This window comes from Salvelinus alpinus, chromosome 12 (genome assembly GCF_045679555.1).
Source record: "Salvelinus alpinus chromosome 12, SLU_Salpinus.1, whole genome shotgun sequence".
Taxonomy (NCBI): domain Eukaryota; kingdom Metazoa; phylum Chordata; class Actinopteri; order Salmoniformes; family Salmonidae; genus Salvelinus; species Salvelinus alpinus.
Window position 1 is genome coordinate 6,390,494 of NC_092097.1, and position 17,509 is coordinate 6,408,002.

The 17,509-nt window shown below is 41.9% G+C and overlaps 1 protein-coding gene across 5 annotated transcripts in view; it reads right to left on the bottom strand.

The window, feature by feature from the left end:
• Window positions 1-2,483: 2,483 nt before the first annotated feature.
• LOC139536528 (rho guanine nucleotide exchange factor 3-like) overlaps window positions 2,484-17,509 on the bottom strand; it is a 103,481-nt gene continuing 88,455 nt past the window's right edge. For all 5 annotated transcript variants that reach the window (XM_071337098.1, XM_071337100.1, XM_071337103.1 and 2 more), the window contains 7 exons: window positions 11,970-12,032; window positions 11,129-11,225; window positions 10,857-10,933; window positions 6,907-7,164; window positions 6,637-6,807; window positions 5,193-5,379; window positions 2,484-4,991 (listed from right to left, as the gene is read on the bottom strand). In XM_071337098.1, coding sequence (XP_071193199.1) covers window positions 4,603-4,991; window positions 5,193-5,379; window positions 6,637-6,807; window positions 6,907-7,164; window positions 10,857-10,933; window positions 11,129-11,225; window positions 11,970-12,032 — 1,242 coding nt within the window. In that variant the 3' untranslated portion in view covers window positions 2,484-4,602. The remainder of the gene's footprint in view (window positions 4,992-5,192; window positions 5,380-6,636; window positions 6,808-6,906; window positions 7,165-10,856; window positions 10,934-11,128; window positions 11,226-11,969; window positions 12,033-17,509) is intronic.

The following is a 17,509-nucleotide window of genomic DNA, read 5'->3' on the forward strand; positions in this document are numbered from 1 at the left end:
AGTAAATCCTGTGAGTTTCTGCCTATAGGCGCTATGATGAAGCTGGCTCTCATGAGGACCGCCATAGAAAAGGAAGACCCAGAGTTACCTCTGCTGCAGAGGATACGTTCATTAGCGTTACCAGCCTCAGAAATTGCAGTCCAAATAAATGCTTCAGAGTTCAAGTAACAGACACATCTCAACATCAACTGTTCAGAGGAGACTGCGTGAATCAGGCCTTTCGCGGTCGAATTGCTGCAAAGAAACCACTACTAAAACACACCAATTAGAAGAGACTTGCTTGGGCCAAGAAACACGATCAATGGACATTAGACTGGTGTAAATCTGTCCTTTGGTCTGATGAGTCCAAATTTTAGATGTTTTTGTTCCAACCGCCGTGTCTTTGTGAGACGCAAAGTAGGTGAACTCCGCATGTGTGGTTCCCACCGTGAAGCATGGAGGTGTTATGGTGTGGGGGTGGTTTGCTGGTGACACTGTGATTTATTTAGAATTCAAGGCACACTTAACCAGCATGGCTACCACAGCATTCTGTTGGACTATAATTTTTTTTTCAACAGGACAATTATCCAAAACACACCTCTCAGGCTGTGTAAGGGCTATTTACCAAGGAGAGTGATGGAGTGTTGCATCAGATGACCTCAACTCAATTGAGATGGTTTGGGATGAGTTGGACCGCAGGGTGAAGGAAAAGCAGCCAACAAGTGCTCAGCATGTGGGAACAAAACTGTTGGAAAAGCATTCCTCATGAAGCTGGTTGAGATAATGCCAAGAGTGTGCAAAGCTGTCATGAAGGCAAAGGGTGGCTACTTTGAAGAATCTCAAATATAAAATATATTTTGATTTGTTTAACACTTTTTTGGTTACTACATGATTCCATAGGTGTTATTTTAGAGTTTTGATGTCTTCACTTTTATTCTACAATGTAGAAAATAGTACAAATAAATTAAAACCCTTGAATGAGTAGGTGTCTAAACTTTTGACTGGTACTGTATGTAAATTTAATCTACGTTTTTTTTTTATTAGCAAAAATTTAAATAAAAAAAATGTTTTGCTTTGTCATTACGGGGTATTGTGTGTAGATTGAGGGGGGGGGGATAATTTAAATACATTTTAGAATAAGGCTGTAATGTAACAAAATGTGGAAAAAGTCTAGGAGTTTGAATACTTTCCTTCCTCTCCGGCAACTAGTGACTGGGTTTATTGATACACCATCCAAAGTGCAATTAATAACTTCACAATGCTCAAAGGGATATTCAATGTATGCTTTTAAAATGTTTACCCTTCTACCAATAGGTGCCCAGTTTTGCAAAATATTTGAAAACCTCCCTGGTCTTTGTTGTTGTGAGGGGTATAGAAATAAGAAATAGTCATTCAAAAATCATGTCTATTATTGCACACAGAGTGAGTCCATGCAACTTAAGTGAGTTAAGCAAATTGTTATTCCTTAACTTATTTTGGCTTGCCCTAACAAAGGGGTTGAATACTTAATGACTCGTCATTTCAGCTTTTCATTATGTATTAATTTAAATATTTTGAAAAACATAATTTCACTTTAATATTATAGGGTATTGCATGTAGGCCAGCGACCAAAAATCTAAATTTAATACATTTTAAATTCAGGCTATAACACAACAAAATGTGGTAAAAGTCAAGGGTTGTGAATACTTTAAGGCACTGTAGCTCTACCACAACAGACCATAATACCAGTGACAAATATGACAGTCTTTTCATGTCCATCTTTCTCAGTCAGGTCATATAGCCATCATCTTACAATGTCAAGTATCTACAGTGGTGAGAGAAAGTTTGAACCCTTTAGGATTTTTTTGTATTATGGGACCAAATACACTTTAATTAATCTCGAGGTTCACATACTTTTTCCGACAAATCAAATATATTGAATGTTGGATCAGTTTCCTCAACAACAAAAAAAGCACAATTGTTTTTGTTATATCAAGTTCACTTTATTTATTATTAGGACTTTTGAGGATTTTCTGCATAAATTTGACCTAAAGGGTTCACAAACTCACCACTGTATTTTCCTTTCAATTCCATTTATGAGGTCTTGGCTTACAGTACAGAGCCTACAACAACATGCAGGCTTACAGTACAGAGCCTACAACAACATGCAGGCTTACAGTACAGAGCCTACAACAACATGCAGGCTTACAGTACAGAGCCTACAACAACATGCAGGCTTACAGTACAGAGCCTACAACAACATGCAGGCTTACAGTACAGAGCCTACAACAACATGCAGGCTTACAGTACAGAGCCTACAACAACATGCAGTAGCTCGTTCTGAAACCCTTTTTTCCGGTCTTGTTCGTTAGGCCCCTCCCATTCCAATACCTCCCTGTGCAACCTTCTCACCTCCAGTCTCCAACATGAACCAAATAAAAGCATATAGAACTAATTCATAGAGGAAAAATAAACATCCTAAATCATAGATTTCAATATATTTTCTTTATAAAAAAATATTTAAAAACTGTTTTGGGATATTTATTTTAGTGTTTATTTGGTCAAAACGATTCCTTTAAAATGCGTGAACTTCTATACAAATGAGAGAACATGAGGCCCCACAAGTAAACTTTCACAAGATCATAATTACCTGACACACATGCAGTTTTGGCAACAATTTAGCAGTTAGTCAGTTCAACACAGAGCACCCAGTGACAGAGGACTGGTCAGAGTATAAATACATAAACAAGTGACTACTTCTTTTAAACAATAAAGGTCTCCGCTTCGCTTTTTACAGGAGCAACCAGTGAGTGATAAACGTGACCATTAAACACACCAACAGTAATTAATTCAAAACTGGCTTTAATCCAAAACGTATCTTTAAGACATTGACTCTTAACACCACGGAAAATCCTGCTTCCTCCAGGATGGGTTCTTTACTTGCTGTAAAATGTTAAGTTTCCCACTTCTTGCAGAATCTAGTAGAGATAGACATGGTCGAACTGTCCAACTATGGAATCTGTTCAGGTCCTTCTACATAATTTGGAAATTCATGTAATAATTTAATGTTGTGCTTACTCAGACTAATTTACTTTATAGAGATTTAAATAAACACAATCGATTATGAAATGAATCAAACCCCACCCACAGCTCTCCCCTCTGAGTGACATGTGTTTATATTAGGTTACATAACCAAGAGGCCATATGGGGGGGGGTCTCTAATTTAGCATCTGTTTTAGAATGGCCAGATCCTGACTTATGGAACACCATAGCTTTCAATTCTGGCCAAGAGGTGGGAAGATTCTGTCGTGAACACCTTTTAACCTCTTTTACAGCGTTGCGGTAACCTGTCCTTAACGAACCACCCTGCAACCTCATGTCAAGTACTACAATAATATCATATTGATTGTCTTTGAAAACATTCTGCTGGTCATTTTGACTGGGTATTGCAAACACTATGTTCTCTAGATTCTTACATCAACACACAAAATAGAAACACAACATGCAAGAATGAACAATTTTACTGAGTTACAGTACATAAGGAAATCCGTCAATTGAAATATTTATTAGGCCCTAATTTATGGATTTCACATGATTGGGCATAGGCCCACCCAATCAGAACAAGTTTTTCCCCCACAAATGGTGTTTATTACAGACAAAAATATTCCTCAGTTTCATCAGCTGGCCTGCTGGCTTGTCCCGCAGGTGACGAAGCCTGATATGGAGGTCCTGGGCTGGCGTAGTTGCACATGGTCTGCGGTTGTGAGGCCGGTTGGACGTACTACCACACTCTAAAACAACATTGAAGGCGGCTTATGGTAGAGAAATTGACATTTAATTATCTGGCAACAGCTCTGGTGGATATTCCTGCAGTCAAAATGCCAATTGCACACTCCCTCAACTTGTGACATTGTGTTGTGTGACAAAACTGTACATTTTAGAGTGGCCTTTTATTTCCCCCAGCACAAGGTGCACCTGTGTAATGATCATGCTGTTTAATCAGCTTCTTGATATGACACACCTGTCAGGTGGATGGATTGTCTTTGCAAAGAAGAAATGCTCACTAACAGGGATGTGAACACATATCTACACAAAATTTGAGAGAAATAAACTTTTTGTGCGTATGGAACATTAAATGTTGCGTTTATATTTTAGTTCAACACAAAGAGAATATTATCAGTGTATTCTCTTAGCTCTGGGAGGCCACAGTAGTACTGCAGTGGGATAAGGTGTGATGGCAGTGTCTCTAGAGGCCCAGAGTCGGACCAGGAGAAACAACAGCAATACAGTCCTGAGGTCCCAGTCATGTCTGCCTTCCCTCCTCTCCAGGTAGACATCCATAGTAGACCTGACAGTCACAGCAAAGATACATGGTTGTCACTGCTACAGACTACACCACAGTCTCATAGAAAGATGCTCAAGAGAGAGAAGGAGAGTTTTTTTCCAAGTCCAGCAACAAAGAAAACAAATGAAAAAGTGGGTAGAATAAAAAAGTGCTCCAATGTCCACAGTGTTTTTCTTCCCTCCCGTATATAGGGAGCATTGCCATGTTGCTACCAATACTGCCAAGGTTTAGCCTCTAGCCTCTCTAACCCAGAGAGGCCATGACACCCCAAAGGTCACACTTCTGATGGCCTGCTACTACTAGAGTCTGTTTGGTCCATCAGGGCAGCCTGTGGGGGAGACCAAAGCCTCGCTTGTGTCCATGTCCATGCTACAGCCTGGAGAGTCTACAGACGAGTCACTGTCGCAATGGTCCATGCTTTTTGGCTGGGGGGCCAGTGGTCCTGAGAGGGGAGGTGTTGTAGGACTCAGAGGTCTCTGGGGGCTGAGTAGGCTTGGAGGGGGCTCTGGGTCACTGCTACTGGTTTCCACCCCGACAGGAATCCCCACCCCCATGGCCGACTCAGCAGCTCCTTTGGCCTGTCGAATGCAGTTGAGCCACTGCTGTTTGTTGAAGGCATCGCTGGCTTGGAAGGAGTGGGAGTGGAGCTGGCTACTGCTATGAAACGACACTCTGAAGAAGTTCTTGGCTGAGGGGAGGAGAGATGAGGTTAGACAGGGGAAATTCGATACAAGCAGATTGCAAGTTAATGACCACAGCATTAATAGACCAGGGGTGCCAAGCGCCAGTCATCAGCGGCAACAGTCCTTATCCGCTAGTGATAAACCAAAGAGATCCTACAATTCACATTCAAATGTTCTATATGTAATTCTATGGAGTAAACACTCACTCCTCTCGTTGTTGCTGAAGGCTCCTCTGATGGAGCCTCCCAGGCGTATCACCCCGTCCTGCAGGTCCTCCCACTGCAGCTCTCTGACGGGGATGGGCTGGCGGTACAGCTGGTAGTACAGCTGCTCATTGTGGGTGATGGCTCTAGTGATGACCAGCACGTCCTGGAACAGGAACACATGCAGCTTCTGGAGAACGAGGGGAGAGGAGGGTGTTAGGGTATAGTGTTTTTGCCTAATTTAAACCATATATTCATCAAGGTTTCTCATTGAGGTAGGAATCTCTTTTTTTTAATCTTTTTTTTTTAAGGCAGCACAAATCTCAGTTAACCCAGAACTAAGATCTTGCGTAACCAAACGGGGACAGATGCATTTCAGCAGCAGATCAAGCTAGTTTTTATATATTAACTGATCTATACTCCTCAGACTAGAAAATAGTCCACCAGTGTGGAAGGTATTTTGACTTTAAATACACTCCAGTTGCCGTGCTGTATTTCATACACAAGTCTCAGAGATAGTCAGGTCCAAAATGATTGGCGCCCTTGATAAAGATAAGCAAAAAAAGACTAAAACAGCCTTTTTCTAAAATGATTTACTTATTATTTTGTCACATATACAGGATAGGTGCAGTGAAATGTGTTGTTTTACAGAGTCAGCCATAGTTGTAAGGTGCCCCTGGAGCAAATTAGGGTTAAGTGCCTTGCTCAAGAGCACATCAACAGATTTTTCACCTTGACAGCTCGGGTATTCGAACCAGGAACATTTCGGATGCTGGCGCAACGCTCTAGCCGCTAGGCTACCCGCCACCCTCTGAGCTTGGAGAACACATTGGGAGGGATCTTAGACCATTCCTCCATACAGAATCTTCCCAGATCCTTAATGTCCATCATCTGCACTTATGGACTGCCCTGCATTTCAAATAGTATTTGAACCCAGGTCAGGACGCCTCCCCTCTACTCGGTTGTTATCTCAGTAGGAGAGATGACCCAGCGAGAGCCTAGAGGTGAACCTACTCTCTCAGAGCTGACTCCTGACCTCCAGTAGACAGATTGATATGGTGGTGAGAGCGGTGCTTTAGGGGTCATGGTCAAAGGGTTTGCTCGTACCATCACGGGTCTGTGTGGATTTAGAGGCTATTCATATATCTAAATGGCAATAAGGTAAATCCATTAGAGGAAGACACCTCACCATTGACCTTACTTATGTCAGAGGACATAGCTAGCAGTGGCGTGTCAGTAAGCATTTTCATTTACTGTCAGTGGATGTTACAGTGCAGTGTTAGTACTGTCACTGCTTTCTGTGAGTGACACTGAAAAGTAAATGGACAGAGACACTCACAGCGTCCATGTTGTTAGTCAGGCAAATGTCCATTCTATCCTTTTGTGTCCCTCCCGACCCTATCCCACACAAGTATTGTGTGATTATGATTGACAGAGCCCTACTCACAGCACCCCTGTTGTTCTTCAGTTCCCCGTGACAGCTGAGGATGCGGGAGCTGTCAATGAGCAGGTCTCTCTGGCTGCCCTCTAGGTAGAGGAGACGCTCCTTGTAGAAACGACACTCTGACTCGCCCGTCTGAGTGTTGATCTCTGCCACGATGCTCTGGATCATGTTGATCTGGAGAGAGGGATAGATGGGGGAGGGGTGTGAGTGAGAATTTATGTTTGTGTGGGGGTGTCAGTGTTTGCGAATATGTGGGTCTCCCCCTCTACTCACTGCCTCATCCAGGTACTGTCGGTCCGGATGGTCGTTAGGCGTGTGTTTGAGGATCTCCCTGAGCAGCAGGGGGTATTTGACCAGCCGGCTCCTGGGTATATCCAGGAAGTTCCACAGGTCCAGCTTCCTGCTGAAGGGCGACTCCAGGCAGCGCTGCAGGAAGTCGTGCACCCGGTGGTCCTGCTTCTTATGGTCCAGCAGAGCCTTGGCTGCCACCTGATTACTGCAGTATGAGTTGTAGGAGTCTAGACAGGGAAGCTGGAGAGGAGAGAGAGAGGGGGACGTAGATCGAAGAAGAGGTCAGTAATGGCGTTTCTGCTTCAGATAAGTGCACACTTGCAAAGCACCTCTTATTTATTGTGCAAATGTTTCAGAGATGTTAGGCCTCCATACGTTCCTGGTCTAGCGCTGTGTAGCATTTCCATATGACCAACGACGCCAAGTCTTTATAGATTGAGAAGAATACAAGAATGGAGTACCAGTGTGCTGGAGTTGTCGTCTAACTGCTCTTCCATGTACCTGGACTACATCACATTGAAAGCTTTAGGAATGTACTGTAACTGGGCTGGTGCAGCCAGAGCACAGAAGAAGAACAGAAGTACAGAGAGAGGGAGGGAGGGGCTAAGTGAGTGGTTGTGGCGATGAAATCTCTTGCCTACTACAACTACATTCTGTGTACTACTCATACTATTTCAAACATACTGTTGAGTAAAAATGTATGCCGTAAGCAACAAATATCAACATACTATGCTCACCCTCACTTAGCACCTCCCCTTATCTGAAGGGGCAGCAGGTAGCCTAGCGGTTAGAGGCGAGCCAGCAGCCGGAGGTGCCAGTTCGAATCCCAGGTTCTGACGGCGATAAGTGAGCTGGCAACCGGAGGGTTGCTGCATCAAATCCTACATGCCATTGCCTGCCGTTGTGCCATTGAGCAAGGCACTAACCCCCCCCCTCCATAACAACAGGCGCCCAGTGTGGCAGCCCCCCACACCTCTTCAAAAAACCTGTATATGTACGTCTGTCTTTCAGGAAGGGGGTTTGACATTGTGTGCAATTGACCAATAAAGTGATCATAATCTAATTATCAGCTGTTGTCAAACACACGTGTGTCTAAAAACTAATTTCTCTTCATCAATAGTGTGCAGAGAATTCAAATAGATGAAAAGCCAAAATAGCATTTCAAGCATAAAGAACTTTCTACATTTCACATACTATAAATTGTTTTATTTTTGCATTCCCAATCAGCCAGTTCTGAGAACAAGGACATTAGGGAGGGGGAGCAGGTCATCCCGCCGCCACTGTACAGCGTATTTAGTACTACCTACTGTAGGTGAAGTATGTCCAGAGCCCAACTCTGGAGGCAGGCAGGAATGTACAGTCAAAACCATCACTCAACTAATACTGAACACACTCATACAAAGCTAGGGGGAGAGGCCTGATGAGAACCATAACATAGGCCCTGACATCGATCATGCTCTTTCAAGTAAATAATCAGATAAGCTTTCTTGGTATCATCTATTATAGAGCCAAGAGTTTGACCAGGATTTTTTTTTTTTTACTGTGAGCCTCTCTCAATGAATCTTTCCTTGATTCCTCGAATAATCTCTCCACCTCCTTTTTAAACTGCTTTGGAGAAGGGAAGGACCTCTAATACAGTCAGATGCAAGAAGAAATCTAAAATAGTACTTATATTTCTATGGCTTCATTCTGTGCAGTGTATTGGGAGGTGATGTCGATGGAAGAGGGGTTGATGGGTGCATGTTCCCATTCGTACATCCGCATGACTAACCCGGAGGCAGCACTAGCCTCACAACCCTTTCTCATAGGAACACCACTAACAATCACCTCGTTCTTCGTGGAGAAAAAAAAAGAAGGCTTAGGATGATCATTTAATCTTTGAAGGTCATTTTCATGGTGGATTGATCTGAAGTTCTAGCATGAGGAAAAATAGGACAGAGAACTTGCTTTGTTTCACTTTTCATTGTTTAAAAAGTGACCAATAGATGCTTTGGAGATGAAGTGGAATTGGGGAAATCTTTACTCTATTACGCAACCACATTGACATCTTTCCGTGGTGGAGCAGAGTTCAGAGGAGAAGGGCAAGTAAACCCCTGAGAAGCAGAGGAGGCTCTCCACATCCTTGTCAGGCATACATTGTTCCCCATAACTACCTAGTGTAAACAGGAAGTAAGGATGAAGGGAGGGAGGGAGGGATGGAGAGGAGCCGCTCAGCATCCCTACACTAAGCCTTGGACACACTAACACACTTCACAGCACTGCAGAACTAACCTGATTCCAGCTCTTTGCTAAGGTGTCCAGCTAAAGTGTCACTGCACACATTCTGAGGAAGTTATCATGACATGTTGCCTAAGAGCCTTGTTTTAATCTCCCCACAGGGTAACCAAACTCCACACCAGTAGGAGATTTCTCTGGGTGTTGCAACAACGGCTACTGTGGGTGTGTGAACCCCAGATCTCACAGCTCTGATCTCACACACACATACAGAGGGATTGTTGGCAGTTGAAGAAGTATACAGGACCAAAAGGTCAATAAGACACAGGATGACTACGTTCTCATAAGCTAGTTATGCTACGAAAAACAAACATCTCAGGCTGCCTCATGAACTAGCTGTTTTGAGGGTTCTCGATGGCTGAATCCATCCTCAGAAAAGTCTTGAGTAGATTGATGCTGTTGAAGTGAAGTGACACAAAACTACTTAGTTTGCAAGTGATACAAGGACAAATCTAGCTCCCTCTCTCCCCACAGGCCAGTTCAGTTGACTGTTTTTGATTTGCCACCAAAACACCACCCCTTAACTATTTCCACATTGTTCTGTTAGTCTGTATTTAAAATTGATTAAATTTAGATTTTTTTTTTTACATTTACATTACATTTAAGTCATTTAGCAGACGCTCTTATCCAGAGCGACTTACAAATTGGAAAGTTCATACATATTCATCCTGGTCCCCCCGTGGGGAATGAACCCACAACCCTGGCGTTGCAAGCGCCATGCTCTACCAACTGAGCCACACGGGACCGTTTTTGCCACTGGCCTTCACACAATACCCTATAACGTGGAATTATATTTTTCAGAATTCTTTACAAATGAAAAGCTGTAACGTCTTGAGTCAATAAGTATTCAACGCCTTTGTTATGGCAAGCCTAAATAAGTTCAGCAGTAAAAATGCTCGTTATAATGAGTACCACTTTTCATATTTTCAAGCATGGTGATGGCTGCATAATGTTATGGGTATGCTTGTCATTGGCAAGGAATAGACATGGAACACTGGTACCTTTTTAATAATGTTTACATACTGTTTTACCCATTTCATATGTATACTGAACAAAAATATAAATACAACATGTAAAGTATTGTTCCCATTTGTCATCAGCTGAAATAAAAGATCCCATACATTTTCTATAAGCACAAAACTTATTGCACACATTTGTTTACATCCCTGTTAATGGGCATTTATCCTTTTCTAAGATAATCCATCCACCAGACAGGTGTGGCATATCAACAAGCTGATTAAAACAGCATGTTCATTACACAGGTGCACCTTGTGTTGGGGACAATAAAAGGCCACTCTAAAATGTGCAGTTTAGTCACACAACACTATGCCACAGATTCCTCAAGTTGAGGGAGCGTGCAATTGGCATGCTGACTGCAGGAATGTCCACCAGAGCTTTTGCCAGACAATTTAATGTTTATTTATCTACCATAACCCACCTCCAACATCGTTTTAGAAAATGTGTCAGTATGTCTAACTTGTTTACTGTTAGATATTCCCACCTCGGGCACGTGTAGTATGAACATACAACTGATTGCAAAGTATAATCAGTATTGAAAAGTGTTATATAATCAAGTTGATCCATCAGTTTTTCCTGTTTAGGTCACATGGTCAGGAAAACCCTCATCCCCTACATATGATCATAACGGATGGTCTTACCCAGTCCACTAGGATGTGTCCCACATGTTCTGTGGAGCCGTCTGGTTTCCTGGCCTCTCGCAGTCGACTCAGCAGATCTGAATAGTGAGTAGAAGGAGCGGTCTCAACCTCTAACGGTTCATTTGGGTGTTAGTGTGTGTATATATATCTATATCTATCTATCTATCTATATATGACTGTGTGTGTTGACTTCTGTGTTTGTGTGAGCAACTGTGTTTTCTTTGCAATTCCCCTATCTTGTGGTTCTGTCCTTTGTAAGCATTCATTCTCACCTTCATGCAGCGGAATGAGAGATTCCAGGGTTCCGAAGATCTGGTTGAGCTCATGTTCTGTCATGATGGACAGTTTCAGCATTGGGTCATGGTACGCCTACAGAGAAAGTAGAATGTTAAGTTGGAACCGCAGCAATGCAACCCGACACTATTTTTCTCACTTGTTACATTACAACAAGTTTTAGAAGCACTAAAACCTGAATCAAGTGTGAGCCCTGAAGATGAAAAACCCTTGGTGTTTTTCCAAATGTAGACATCCATGTCATAAGCTACGAATAAACAAGTGTTTGATACGCTACTTGATCATAGCTCAGACGTAATATAAAACACATCCAATATCAGTGGAAAAAAACTTCATCCCCTTGACAAAACAGCACTAAAAAAAGGCAACGGACGTCAAATGGGGCGGCAGGTAGCCTAGTGGTTAGAGCATTGGACTAGTAACCGAAAGGTTGCAAGATCGAATCCCCGAGCTGACAAGGTAAAAATATGTCATTCTGCCCCTGAACAAGGCAGTTAACCCACTGTTCCTAGGCAGTCATTGAAAATAAGAATTTGTTCTTAACTGACTTGCCTAGCTAAATAAAAGGTTTAAAAAAAATAAAAATCTCCATCAGATATAAAATGTATTAGACTTATAAATAGACTAAACATCTGTTGGCATATTGTTGTACATCTACTGTAATGGTCAAAAACACACACACTCCACAGGGGGTCTCAAGTGTGTGATTGTCGGAGCGCAGGGGAAACTGGAGCCTGGCTGATCAGCAGGGTAGAATAACTCAGCTGTGACACACTCAACGAAAAGGGAAATTATCTTTATTGGAAAAGCAGATTGTACCTTCTTGGCCAGCTTCAGATCCTCAACGAGATCCTTCTCCCCTCGAGAAAGCTCAAAGATCGCCTGCAAAACACACAAAGACAGAAGATAGACAAAAGAGAGAACGGTGAAACAAGGGTCTCCACGTAGACAAACAGCTCAGTGAGAAACAACAATTCATGCATCACCTACAAAAGATTCAAACATGCAATCTTTTTCTAGAAAAAGGAGTTATGAAAAATGCGTGTTTCACAACAGTGACAGACGAATCTGAAGCCACAGAAGAAAACACAGGACCCCACTGACCCCTGACCCCTCAATACTTCCCAGTGCACAGATGGATTATTTTCTAAAACACCCTATTCCATTTGCACTGTCCTTTGAAGTCTACTCTGTGTGGCCTGAGAGGTGGAGTCCCAGTTTGAGTGGAGGGTGATGGGCATGTTGTTTCAGACAGGCCTAACTAATTTGAACTGTGAAAACTGGAGTTATATGGCATTTGATCCTCTAGTCTAGACTCTCCCCTCTGACTATGCTCTGCCCTGGTAGAGTGGTGAACCAGATGGACAATCAATGGAGCCCCTTCACCCACTCCTGCTGCTCCTCTTAACAGTAACTGTCCAGTGAAAACCTCACTTTTAAAAGTTAGTATTAACTCGTACCCAAATAATCTTGGTTGACTCATCCTATACTCGTATGTGGCCAAATCATAAATTGAAGAGAAAAGACACACACAAAAAAAAACTCAAACTTGTATCTCAAACAGACCGTTTAAAAATTGCTTGCCTTTACCTCAGAGGATGATTTTGGTATTTTATTAGGATCCCCATTAGCTGTTGCAAAAGCAGCAGCTACTCTTCCTGGGGTCCACACAAAACATGACATAATACATAACAGCTCAAGGACAGAACTACATTAATTTAAAAATAATAATTTTAAAGGCACACGTAGCCTACGTATCAATACCAATAGAAAAAAATATCTAGGTCAAATAGGGGAGAGGCGTTGTGCCGTGAGGTGTTGCTTTATCCGTTTTTGAAACCAGGTTTGCTGTTTATTTGAGCAATTTGAGATGGAACGGAGTTCCATGAAATAATGGCACTATATAAATACTGTACGCCTTCTTGAATTTGTGCCGGATTTGGGGACTGTGAAAAGACCCCTGGTGGCATGTCTGGTGGGATAAGTGTGTGTGTCAGCTCTGTGTAAGTTGACTATGCAAACAATTTGGGATTTTCAACACATTGTTTCTTATAAAAAGAAGTGATGCAGTCAGTCTCTCCTCATCTCTTAGCCAAGAGAGACTGGCATGAATAGTATTTATCAGCCCTGTGATTACAATGAAGAGCAAGACGTGCCTCTCTGTTCTGGACCAGCTGCAACTTAACCAGGTCTTTCCTTGCAGCACTCGACCGGACAATAATCAAGATAAGACAAAAGTAGAGCCTGCAGGACTTGCTTTTTGGAATGTGGTGTTAAAGCAGAGCATCTCTTTATTATGGACAGACCCCTTCCCATCTTTACAACCATTGACAAGTACATTAGTGTCTAGTTTGAGAAACGGACACCTCACAAGTCCTCAACTGGCAGCGTCATTAAATAGTACCCGTAAAACAGTGAAGAGGCGAGGATGCTGGATGCTGGCCTTCTAGGCAGAGTTCCTCTGTCCAGTGTCTGTGCTCTTTTGCCCATCTTAATTTTTTATTTTTATTAGCCAGTCAGATATAACTTTTTCTTTGCAACTCTGCCTAGAAGGATTCGGAGTCGCCTCTTCACTGTTGACGTTGAGACTGGTGTTTTGTGGGTACTATTTAATGACTTGTGTGGCGTCTGTTTCTCAAACTAGACACTAATGTACTTGTCCTCTTGCTCAGTTGTGCACCGGAGCCTCCCTCTCTTTCTATTCTGGTTAGAGCCAGTTTGCGTTCTGTGAAGGGAGTAGTACACAGCGTTGTACGAGATCTAAAGTTTCTTGGCAATTTCTCGCATGGAATAGCCTTCACGTCTCAGAACAAGAATAGACTGATGAGTTTCAGAAGAAAGTCGTTTTTTCCTGGCCATTTTGAGCATGTAATCGAACCAACAAATGCTGATGCTCCAGATACTCAACTAGTCTAAAGAAGGCCGGTTTTATTGCTTCTTTAAAATCGGTACAACAATTTTCAGCTGTGCTAACATAATTCCTAAAGGGTTTTCTAATGATCAATTAGCTTTTTAAATGATAAACTTGGATTAGCTAACACAACGTGCCATATGATCACAGAAGTAGCTACAATAGTCATTTACAACTTTAACAATGTCTATACTGTATTTCGGATCAATTTGATGTTATTTTAATGGACTTTTTTTTGTTGCTTTTCTGTCAAAAACAAGGACATTTCCAAGTGACCCCAAACTTTTGAACGGTAGTGTATATACTGTACCTTATACCATCTATTGCACCTTGCCTATGCCGCTTGGCCATCGCTCATCCATATATTTATATGTACATATTCTTATTCCATCCCTTTACTTAGATGTGTGTATTAGGTAGTTGTGGAATTGTTAGATTACTTGTTAGATATTACTGCACTGTCGGAACTAGAAGCACAAGAATTTCGCTATACTCACATTATCTGCTAACCATGTGACCAATAACATTTTTATTTGATTTCAATTTGTCAATGCCAGGAGGTTTGTCATTATCGATCGTAAACAATACTTTTTCCACCTCTCCCACACTACTATAACTTTACAAATTCAAACTTGCAATGCTTTTCTTTCATCAATTGTTTTTTTATGCATGAATACGATGGCTCACTGTTGACATTTCCTGCCTAAGTTTGCCCACTTTGCCAATGAAGTAATCATTAAAATAATTTACAACATCAAATGGTTGTGATGAATAAGCCATCTGATTCGATAAGATGGAGTTTAATGTCTTTCTGCCCATAACTTGAGTAAATGACATTTCCCCCCTGCATTTCTTTATATCATTGATCTTAGCTTCATAATAGTTTGTTAAATCACATTTTCTCAATTTGCAGTAAATCAGCCAGTCAGATGTACAGCTAGACTTATTAGCCACTTCTTTTGCCCCATCTCTTTCAGCCATACATTTTTTCAATTCCTCATCAATCCATGGAGCCTTAACAGTTCTAACAGTCTGTTTCTTAACAGGTGCATGTTTATCAATAATTGGATGAAGCAATTACATAAATTAATCAAGTGCAGCGTCTGAATGCTCCTCATTAATCACATCAGACCAACAAATATTTTTTAACATCATCCACATAAGAGGCACAGCAAAATCTTTTGTAAGATCTTATATACTATTTTAGGCCCAGCCTTGGAACTTTGGCTTTCCTGGATATAGCCACTATATTGTGATCACTGCAGCCAATGGGTACAGCTTTAGAGCAAAGTTCTACAGTATTAGTAAAAATGTGATCGATACATGTGGATGATCTTGTTCCTGTAGTTTTTATTAACACTCTGGTAGGTTGACTAATAACCTGAACCAGATTACAGGCACTGGTTACAGTGAGAAGCTTCCTCTTGAGCGGACATCTTGATGAAAACCAGTCAATATTCAGGTCCCCAAGAAAGTAGACCTCTTGGTTTACATCACATACACCATCAAGCATTTCACACATTATTTAGATACTGACTGTTAGCACTTCGTGGCCTATAGCAACACCCCAAAGTAAAAGGCTTTAGATGTGCCAAGTGAGCCTGCAACCACCACTTCAACAACACTTCTCTAAGCATTACAGGGATATGGCTCTGAATATATACACAGCAACACCTCCCCCATAAGCATTCCTATCTCCTTGTATTGCTACTGCTGTATCATCAAGTGAATTATCGAAGTGAGTCTCAGAAATGGCTAATATACAGTTGCAAGAAAAAGTATGTGAACCCTTTGGAATTACCTGTATTTCTACATACATTTGTACATTTTGATCTTCCTCTAAGTCACAACAATAGACAAACAGTGGGCTTAAACAAATAACACACCAATTATTGTATTTTTCTTGTCTATATTGAGTACATCATTTAAACATTCCCAGTGTAGGTTGGGGAAAGTATGTGAAACCATCGGCTGATGACCTCTCCAAAAGCTAATTGGAGTCAGGACTCAGCTAACCTGGAGTCCAATCAATGAGACGAGATTGGAGATGTTAGTTAGAGCTGCCCTGCAATATAAAGAAAAATCACAATCCGAGTTTGCTATTCACATGAAGCATTGCCTGATGTGAAACATGCCTCGAACAAAAGAGATCTCAGAAGACCTAAGAATAGTTGACTTGCATAAAGCTGGAAAGGGTTACAAAAGTATCTCTAAAAGCCTTGACGTTCATCAGTCCATCGTAAGACAAATTCTCTATAAATTGATAAAGTTCAGTACTGTTGCTACTCTCCCTAGGAGTGGGATGTCCCCACGCGCTCTGGCAGCTTTCATGGCTGGGATCAGTTCTTTCCTCTTCTGGCCCACAGCTCCAGGAAGGTACTTGAAGTTCTTGGCTCTTTCCAGAACAGCTACCTTGTCCTTGAACCTCAGAAACTTGACCACTATCGGCCTGGGCCTGTCACCTGGGCCCGTCACCTGGGCCGGTGGTGGTTTTTCCAGTTTACCTCAATCTTTTGGTGGTCAATCTTCAATTTCTCAGAGATAATTTCCCTCACTTTGTCCTGTTTTTCAAGTCCTGGATCTCTCTAGTCAGGTCATCTTATTTGAATCGTCAAAAACACTGTCGATTCTGCTGGTAGAACAATTTTTATTAGTTTAAAAGATCCTTCAGCTGTGATAGAGAGACCCCACTGTCCTCAACAGTACTCCCACTGGCTTTGGTCTTTGTCATGGTAGCAGGCAACGTAGGTTACCCCTCGCAGTTACAGACAGGGCAGGTCACAGGGAAGATTGAACACAACAAACAGCAGGGATTTAGACAGCCACAAACCCGGGACAATCCACGGTCCCAGCCACAATGGCTAACCATGTCACGGGCTGCTTTCAAGCCCTCAAGGAACCCCGCTAGCTTGATAGGCTGAAACTAGTTTTGGCCTGCCTGGTGACATCACTAGGCAGTAAATTTGTTCCAAACTTTCAGCCAATAACAACTAGTTCTCCGTTTTCCCTTCTCAGATCACTCCCAGACAGTCCTAGCAAAATCCTTGCTCAAGAAATTGCTCTTTGCTAAGAACCTATTTTTGTTTCTTTTTGACCACTAACACTTTACACTCGTGGGAATTGGCCTATATAGATAGGGCTACATTGAAATGTTTCTTACAGAAAAAAATATGAAAAGCATATGCTTAACCATGGTAGCAATTGAAAAGGAACAGTTTGGAGATAATGGGAAAATTAGACTAAAATGTGAGGACAACATTTCACCTGACAAGACTGAATCCAAAACATTACGCTGTTGATTTTATATGTGCATTTTAGATGTAGCGTACTATGCCGTATTTGTTGATAACGAAATCTGAACATGTGGGGTAGGTGCAACATAAGACAAAAAAATGACAGGGGTTTGAGTGAGAGGACTAACTGGTGTCTCCCAAGTGGCCACACACAC